The sequence below is a fragment of the Mya arenaria genome, chromosome 2, assembly GCF_026914265.1.
Source record: "Mya arenaria isolate MELC-2E11 chromosome 2, ASM2691426v1".
Classification (NCBI taxonomy): domain Eukaryota; kingdom Metazoa; phylum Mollusca; class Bivalvia; order Myida; family Myidae; genus Mya; species Mya arenaria.
In genome coordinates this window covers 15487735-15497650 of record NC_069123.1, presented here as the reverse complement: position 1 = coordinate 15497650, position 9916 = coordinate 15487735, and the positions used below count along the sequence as shown (strand labels likewise).

Genomic DNA, 9916 nt, shown 5'->3' with positions numbered 1-9916 from the left:
ATTAAGTTTAAACTAAAACAAGTGATTGGTCTAAAATCAATGTCAAAGCAAAACAAATTATATCGAACGATTACGACGATAACAGGGCTCATATGCATACCAATGGCTGAAAAATATCTTGACAAAATGATACGGCAAGAGAGCAAAGTACTTTACGGATACGGATGCATAAAATATGTGCATTTTGTTCCAATATGACTTTTAATTTCGATAATTAACAGTTGTTTAGTGAGTAAACTTTCTGTGACCGTGAGATTCTTTAATTTCAAACCAGACAAAAAAGCGACAGTTTGAAGATCAGTTGTGGATTAAGATATTTAATCGTTGACTATACGTTTCCTATACAACTTATTAAAGTATGATTATATGATTTACACTTACCACTGAATGGCATGGAAAAGTACCCGGCCAGTAAAGCAAAACCATCTTATGTTTGGTGTATGTCAGCCTGGATGCCAGCTGTTTGTTCAAGTATAAGAATAAGGAAGTTCATCTCCATGTGTTTTATTCACAAATGATGTCCACACCATTGTGACTGACCTCATACGAACAGGGATTGTTTTCTTTTTCTTTTCATATGACAACCAATCGGAACACTTCCAATAAGTACTTTTTTCAAACGACACTGTTCTTATATTTCGTGCATATTTTATGAAGTGTAATGTACTCATAACCAGTACCCGCGGCATATTGATGATAAGGTACCCGGGACCAAACAATATATCAGTCCTCGTTCTATACACACGATTCTTAAAATAAGCAAAACAAATGGATAAACGAGTGCGTAATTGAATTGAGTTCCAAAAGGCAAATTTACTTCAATGGGAGGTAACTTGGAAATTTTTATGAGGACTACGAGTCATGAACTACTAAATGCATGCGACTCAGGATCAACACCGTATCGGAATAGAGAATAGGGAAAAGTGATTTAATTATTTTAATTTAAAAAATATACTATCTAAATAATTATTATTTTTGTATCTGTTTTATTTCATTTGTTTTCATATAATAATGTACATCAAAATCAATTGGAACTGTAATGTGACAATTATTGAGCAAATATAAGTTCGAAATAATCTTTAAGCATCAGTCTCAGGCTTTTCTCGACGGGGTCGAAGACTATACACATAAAACATTGAATGAAATTGTATAGTTGAACTGTTGATATATATGAAAACATAACACAAAAAACCCTGTAAAGTTTACGTGTGATAAATATGTTCAGTTCAGAACTGTTCAACAAAAGTATAATTGTGTATATTCCAGCTTGCTACCGTCATTTCCTGTAACCCACATGAGGACATAATATTTAAGGTGACGTTAAATTAAACTACCTATAATAATTATGAAGTAGCATTAACCATATCATTTGATATACTGTTTGATGGTTTGTTAACACGTTAAATATCAAGCACAACGTTTTGTTACTTTTAGTGTGTTCCTTTGCCCGTTATTGCTTTATTGTGATTATAAACAAACGGACAAACCTTTAGTACATGGATAAGCTTAGAGAGTGAATAACACGCTTAGGTACTGAATACAGCCGAATTATATAATGTTGTTCTCTAATATAACTATAGGACAGTTTGCGATTGTTTTCTGCTTATTTATTAAGGACCGATCAAAAATCATGCACCAGCATATACCCTTGATAGACCTTTGTTTCTTTTACTATAATAATATAATACCGGTGCAAGCGCATAGAGTTAAGTATTTTTTGTTCTATGTAAGAACGTGTGTCCTTATATTATTGCATTCTTCATCAACTCTTTTTTGTTCATTTGCATATGATGACTGTATTTACTCATTTAAAGTTTTTTTAAGTTGTCTGGTAGGGGAATTTAGCATTAATCCTTACGTTTTTTTGAGTTGATGAGATTTCCGATTACATTCGTATGTTTAAGTGTCAAATCCGGACTCGACAAAACTATCTGTCATTAAACTCATTTTATCAGTGGCCTAATTTTATGTTGTCCTACCCTATAGTCTTGTCCATCACTTGAGGTCTTACATAAAGTATGTGACGCAATATCAAACTACAATAAATATTGTTAAGTAGCGTTCATTTATCATTTAATAATAATGTTGATGGTTTGTTTTCATGTTTCATAACATAAAACAACTTGCTTTCATTCATTAAATATTGAAAATAAGCATGTCTAAAATTGAACAATGTCTCCAATAAACGAAAAAAAACTCTATATTTTTATATAGTCTGAATTCTACCCTCAACTTGCTAAATTTTGATAAATTAAACCCAGAATCAAATCACTTACATCTTTATTCACATACACATATACATTACATGTGTGTACATCTATTATGCTTCTAATTGTAATTCTGTAGTCTTGTATATATACATACAAGGTTATAAACAAATGACAAACCATTGAGCATAACTATTGATAATTGGTCGGCGAAAAAAATACATTAACGATGAACAAATAATTATAATATCCTTCCCAATGCCTTTCAGCTATACTAATATGTCATGAGTTCGTGTTTGTTATAAAGAAAAAAATATCATGAGTTCGTGTGTTTGTTCATATAACAATGATTTATGACATGTACCAGATAAATCTACATAACTGTTGATTGAAATAAAGGTTATTCCTTTAACAGTAAAAAAATGTGTTGCCACTAGCCTGCTGGAGCAAATTTGGTTGGTTGGTAAGCATAGATTTCCACTATTCTGCTCAAACAAATTGGGATGGTTGGTGAGCATAGGTTGCCACTAATCTGCTCAAACAAATTGGGTTGGTTGGTGAGCATCGGTTGCCACTAATCTGCTCAAACAAATTGGGATGGTTGGTGAGCATCGGTTGCCACTAATCTGCTCAAACAAATTGAGTTGGTTGGTGAGCATCGGTTGCCACTAATCTGCTCAAACAAATTGGGATGGTTGGTGAGCATAGGTTGCCACTAATCTGCTCAAACAAATTGGGATGGTTGGTGAGCATAGGTTGCCACTAATCTGCTCAAACAAATTGGGATGGTTGGTGAGCATAGGTTGCCACTAATCTGCTCAAACAAATTGGGATGGTTGGTGAGCATAGATTTCCACTAATCTGCTCACAAATTGGGATGGTTGGTGAGCATAGGTTGCCACTAATCTGCTCAAACAAATTGGGTTGGTTGGTGAGCATCGGTTGCCACTAATCTGCTCAAACAAATTGGGTTGGTTGGTTAGCATCGGTTGCCACTAATCTGCTCAAACAAATTGGGATGGTTGGTGAGCATAGGTTGCCACTAACCTGCTTACACAAATTGGGTAGGTTGGTGAGCATAGGTTGCCACAAACCCGCTTAACAAATTGGATAGGTTGATGAACATTGATTTCCAGTAGCCGCTCGAACTGTTTGGTAAGTTTGGTGAGCAAATGCTGCAAGTATCCTGATCAAATTAGACAGGTTGGTGGGTGATAGCACTTACTTGCTCGAGCAAATTAAAAAGGTTCAAATCATTCTGGATATGACATCAGTGATATTTTGTCTCACCTATTTGCACACTGACGTTAAATTCGGAGAGCAAATGAGCCAACATGTTACAGCAGTGATTCATTTTAAAATGATATTTTTCTGTTTCAATGTTTAAAAACAGAGATAAGGCAAGTATATCTCAATCATAAATCTGTATAACCCATCGAAAAGCATATTCTTATTAAGGCATAATACAAATTTAAATGAGCTACTGACCTATTACAGATATCGTTATTCTCCAAATTGAAAGATAAAGTTCAAGCTAATTGTACAAATAACATTTCATGATTGCGTTCTTATTTTGTTACAATGTAAACATGATGAAATAAACAACGAAAATACAAACATAAAATATTTAGTTTAAAAAATCACTTTGTATGTATCATATTTTTATATTGTTCCATCGATGTCAGACCACTCGTATCGTAGATCGCGAACCTGTAACTTCCCACGTCCATATAGTCCTGAGGGCACGCGACACGCTATATATGGCTGAAATAAATACAGTATGATATGTTTCAACATTCACGTTATAGATGAACAGAAATATCAAATGACCGTAAAACGAACATCATTTGATGAATAGGCTCCCGTACCACTTATACATTTAACTTCATGTTTATGATATCAGAAAACAAATTAGCTCACTAAGGAATGCCCAAAATACCATAATACAAATGACGATATTTTGATGGACTTTAATATATGTGTTGTCTCTTTTGACGTCATGATTTGGGCTAGCTTGTTTTGCCCTGAAATGGGATATTTACTAAATGAAAGGCAACCAAACTTGTACATGAAGTTAACATTGTTTAATAAAAGAAATAACACATTTAGTTTCGTATATTGTCAGATAATGTTCGCAACCAAATTTACAGTGTTTTGCAAGTCAAATGATTGTTTACCAAATGTTGTTTCCTTTAGCGGCTACCGATGAATTTTGTTCATTTATAGTGCTTTACATCATATCATTGATATCATTTTTGGAAAAAGTAACTTTGTGTTTTGAAATTATAGCATATTCTTGCAATTTCCCTCAAATTTCCCGGAAAAGTACGTCCTTAAAATAGTAAAACAAAGAAGATGTAAGTTTTGAAGTTCGTGTTTTGACATACTCGGTTGATAAAACTTCTGCCGCACAAAAAAAATCATTCTATTGTTTAATATCTGTCGACACCGCATTTACAAGAGGGTTTCAGATATCCAGAAACACAAACATAATAACAATATTATCTCGCAACAAATCGCTATCTTGGCATGCTTAGGAAGTAAATTTACATTTTACATACGCTGGTTTGATATAAACAATATGAGTGGTATTCTGGATTTTTTTTCGGATAAGTAGACGATAAATTATCATTAAAGTTCATCAAATGTTGGCAGATATTAAAGCGTTTTTCGCGTGATCGTGAATTTGGTTCAATTATTTGATTTTTGGTGTGGTTAACGACCGCTACAGCCATTTCCTGAGATAAAAAATAAATAAACATTGATATGCTTCAATCGAAGTATATGTAGTTGATTGTAACTGATTCAGACTTTTTTTATTGTTTGGTCAATATTTATGGAATAATTACTGATAATCTATGACATCATGTTTTAATTCAAATGACTGCTGAACAAAAAACGATGGCATATTTGCTAGTTAAAATAAACATTCATTTACGAAGTCAAACGTAGCATAAGCGCGATTGATGCTTTATTTATCCCATAAGTATAGCGTCATATCATTGTTTTATAGCTAGAGTACTTAAGTCATTCAGTTAGATGTTAAGGAACTCTAAATGATATACCCATACAGCGAGCTTAATATTTGACAATTTTGTCAGACAACCGACATACCTAACTTTTTTCAAAACTTGCGGGCACACTAGAAATTATAAATGTAACATGGATTTATAAATCAACATTACATACATCAATAAGGTATAACTTAAGGCAAAGTATCACCATGAAAAAAGCTATGATTTCTAAGCTGTTATAAATTTTGCGCCAAAAACTTGATAAAATGTATTGTATTTTAGCTACTTTTTAAAGAAATCCAAGGCTATTCGTTGTTTAAAAAACTATGAAAAAGAACACAGCCTTGTATTGCCTATGAATATTTCCAGTTTAAAAACAAATGTGTATTGGTAACTTTTAATTGCTTTTCAAAACTAATCACAAAGCAGTCAAAATAATGAAAAAAAACCCAATGAAGCTGCAGCCATCCAAAACCATTGCAACTGAATCACACATAGCAAGAAAGACGTAGACGTCGCTGTTATGTTCAGACAACAATCAATGCGAGAGGCGCTGTCCGTTAACTACCGCTAAACAATAATCAAAACCAATCGGAAAGCATACGTTAACAAGTAAGCCTGTCTTTATTAGCAAAAGCGCACTTTTTGATGTCTACAATCTCTAGACACGGTTATTGCGCTACATTTCCCATTAAGACATGTATACTCGGAATTTGACGACGAACTTCTATGCGGTGTGGTAAAACTATTCCCTACCGATAAAGCACCACTATGATGATAACTCATGTGTTGCATCTCAATTCCACGCCGAGGTTTTGTCAATCCACACGTTACACATCTGAACACTTTAATAAACCCGTTCCGGAACTTAGCGTTCATCCAGCAATAGATAAACGGATTGTACATGCAAGTGGACATGGCGAGCCAATGAGACGCCGTCCAGACAATGTTCATTCCTTGAAGATTGTAGAACGTAATGTTGATGTCGCCAGCTATGGTGATAACATGGTGAGGAAGCCAGCAAATAGCATATATAATCACAACCACTATCATCATCTTGATGATCTGAAAAGATAGAAGAAAATGGTTATTGGTTTGTAAAATAAAGTATGCACAAATCATCAAATCTTGATTACTGATAATGTCAGGAAATGAGACTGGAGTTTTGGAATAGCTGTACGCACAAAACATCAAAGAAAGTAAACAATATACAAACAGAGCATTTCATTATGGTAATTATTTAAGCAACCGGATGTAAAAGATATGGTAAAACGCAGATTTGTAAATGCTTTTGAATAACTTATGTATGTTATTACATCAGTTGATTGGCTGTCTGGACTAACAAATTATTTTGAAAGAACATTTCGACTATTTGACAGACGAATTTTATCTCGCAAAAGTAATAAGCTCATGTTAAGTCATTTGAAATATAATAATACATTCTTTTAACGTAACTGAAAAGAAGAGGGTAGTAAGGCACTACCTATGTAAAAAATGAATTCATCGAAGGCAATTTCACGAACTTCAAGGATAAAGTATAATTATTACTTTAACGAAGAAGTAAAATATAAAAACAAATATAAAATGGTTTGTTTCAATAAATTGTAGTAGGATATGTTCTCTGTATACATTCAACGCTTATATATCTTAAAGATAAACCGGAACTGGATATCAGCTATCCTGTAATATGTTTGATTAAGTTTTGAATATGTACACGTCTTATTGATATGCTCTTGTACTTGTTCAGAGTACATTGATATATCAATAGTCGAACGAAAGAATACAGCTTGGTTTCAGAGGTGATATCTAACAAGTCACAATATGGGAAACATATTATGCTGAGATCCAACATAAGTTTTATGTTAGCGGAACAGACATCAGACAATGCTGAAGCTTTAATGGCGAAATATATCATCGCTGGTTGGTTTGGGAATCTCTTGTCCTAAATTCCAAAAAGATGGATAACCGTATGGTAAGAGGAAAGTTTCAAATTAGTACGCTCCATATTCCCCTTTCCTTGTATGTATAAGAACTTTAATTAATCTCATGTTTCTTTGAGTCAACTGAATAAAAAATGCTGCTTAAGCCGAGGCTAATGGACGCCACCAGCATTGCAATAACTAGTATTGTCAATATATTAAACCAAGGCGGCTGTTTTCAATGTCAGTTCTGCCTGCTGATTCTATTGGCCAATTTTTCCAAAAAGCATTGATATATCGACAAGACGCAAAGTAGGTGATCAGTAAACTGTATTTCCCGAGCTTCAAGGTAAACGTCTCCTTGATAAGGGTTTACTTTGTACTTTTCTAACGTTGTTATCTAATGAGTAGCTGTTGTTGATTAAAAAAAACATCCACTTAACTGTTCAACCTGATTTACACTAAACTTAATGCAAATAACTTTGTTTGTTATTTTTCTTGTTGGATGTGGGCCTGGCTATAAAATGTATGACTTGCATGAAATAAGTGAAAATGTTTAGAAAACTTTTCGCACTACGTATATACATACTCTGTTTCATCTTATGTCGTTTGTATTTGATTTTCGTGTCAATTGCTAGGAAAATGCTCAGACAAATTGATGGACTATTTTAACTGGTATACTTTGTTTAGATTAGGATTTGAGCTTTATAAGGGGAAACAGGAAAACACAAATCAACGTTTTGTATTACATTAAAAGTTCATTACAATGTCTTACTGCTATTGTTCAGAAGGGGGAACTGTTTTAACAGCGTCTGCAATGACATTGGAATAGCGCTAACCATATGCCTTTTAACAATGATATTTGCTTAAATTACAGTGTCTTTGAAACTCTTATCAAGTATCAATACTCATTGTTTATACATCTTTTTAATCTGTCTTTATTGTCTATTGTAACACTCGTCCATTATTAGTTTTTGCACAATTGTTTGTATTATATGGAAACGAATGTAAGTTTTATTATAACACATGACGCATTGTCGCAAAAAGAATGATTTTTTTTTAAAATATATTCGGCAATTTGAATGCTATATAAGTAGTGTGAACACACTGAAAATACTATGTGTCTGCTACCATACAAGACATATTTATGAATGTTCTTCAATACTTTTCAATGGAAACTACAAGGACCAGCATTGTAGCCCTAAATTAAACCAATCTCTTTTTTAAATACACAAGGTCAAAACACAAAGCAAGACACAACGCTACCAGCCAACAATCATTAAGCAGTCTAAAATATATGATATGGTAACCGATTTGGCACGGTCGATGAAAACAGCAAGAAACCGTTTGGGGTTTCAATACCTATTTAAAATTAAAACAACATGTGCTATCTACGAGTTAGTGCACAACGGCACATTTTATTATGAATGACTGTTTTTTCCCGTTTTTAAATTCGTAAATTTAAATTGAAATTCTTTCATCTTATTTATTTGATTTAATAAGATCTAAAATTTACTAACGTCAATGTTTAATACACAGTTTCCTTACAAAAAACAAAACCTGATTAATTTATAATTATGGTGCTTGGAACTGACTAGTTCTTAGAGACGTACATTAAAAAAATAACAACTAAAAAGGGGTTACAGTCAGATTTTCTGCTAATTCAATTACCTTTTTCTTGGATGTAGCAATTCTTTTGTCCCGGTCATTTACAGCTTCTCCGGGAGTCTTTACGATCCACAACACGCGGATAATTCTTCCGTAAGCAAACACGAGGATTGCAAGTGGAATAAAATACTGTAAAAGTAGTAGCAATACGTTGTAAATGGACTGCCCTGTAACATTTTCCCATAATTCCTCGCAAAAGAAGGGAGCATTTGAATCGTTCACGTACTGGTGGACCCTTGCCTTTATAGCTGTCGGCAAAGGTATTACTAGGGACAATAACCAGATGACGGAAATCACAATGCAGGCTTGACGCTTAGACATTTTTCGTCTCAAAGGGTGAACAATTGCCCAGTACCTGTCAAGGCTTATGGCTACGAGTGTTAATGAGCTCATAAATACTGTTACCACTTGAATAAAGGAGACAATTGGACACATTGTTTCGCCGAAGGGCCAAGAGTTTATAATAAGATTTGCTATAAACGTCAATGGAATACAGAGCACTGCCATAAGGATGTCACTCAAAGCCAGGCTGACGATAAAGAAGTTCATTACTGTCCTCATTTTACGCGATGAAAATACGATATAGCACACAATTGAATTTCCGAATACCGACAGACATATGATTATGCTGTACATCGTGATTATTATCGCTTGCTGGTACATTGGGACAACGATTGGACCCTTTACAGCACTCATTTCTGTCACATTCGTCTTTGTTTCAGATGTTATATTATATGCTCCGTTTTCGCGCATAATGCTGACATCCATTGTAGTTCACTTTATAGGGTGACGGACTTTGAACACAGTAAACCTAACAATCATCCACAGATAAATGAAAACAAGGAGTTCCGTGACAAAATCGCATTACTGCGCGCTTAGAATCACAGTTTGGGACAGTAAGCCATACTTTAAATGCAATTCTGCTGCCATTTGTTGATAAATTAATCCTTGAGAAGTCACTAACAGACATTTTTCTTCTTGCCTGCATCTGAGAAGCGTGGCATAATTCCGCGATTTATTAAGACCCTTCGTTCTTCTGTTCCGATGAAAATAACCCACTTTGTGTTTTTGTGAAATCCAATTATTTTCAAGAGCACATTACAATTCA

General features: G+C 33.9%; 1 protein-coding gene across 1 annotated transcript; it reads right to left on the bottom strand.

The window, feature by feature from the left end:
- Positions 1-3869: 3869 nt before the first annotated feature.
- LOC128213536 (RYamide receptor-like) lies at positions 3870-9576 on the bottom strand. The gene is made up of 3 exons (XM_052919329.1): positions 8812-9576; positions 5978-6286; positions 3870-3971 (listed from the first exon to the last, which is right to left on the bottom strand). The coding sequence occupies exons 1-3, from the start codon at positions 9574-9576 to the stop codon at positions 3870-3872; spliced, it is 1176 nt and encodes a 391-aa protein (XP_052775289.1).
- Between the last annotated feature and the right edge of the window lie 340 nt (positions 9577-9916).

What these genes read in the sequence shown, in the direction of transcription:
- LOC128213536 (XM_052919329.1), bottom strand. Translation starts at nt 9,576, where the DNA reads ATGGATGTCAGCATTATGCGCGAAAACGGAGCATATAATATAACATCT. An exon ending in TTGCTACATCCAAGAAAAAG is followed by an intron (nt 6,287 to 8,811) that starts GTAATTGAATTA and finishes CTATCTTTTCAG; the next exon opens with ATCATCAAGATGATGATAGT. An exon ending in ATCATAGTGGTGCTTTATCG is followed by an intron (nt 3,972 to 5,977) that starts GTAGGGAATAGT and finishes TATTTATTTCAG; the next exon opens with CCATATATAGCGTGTCGCGT.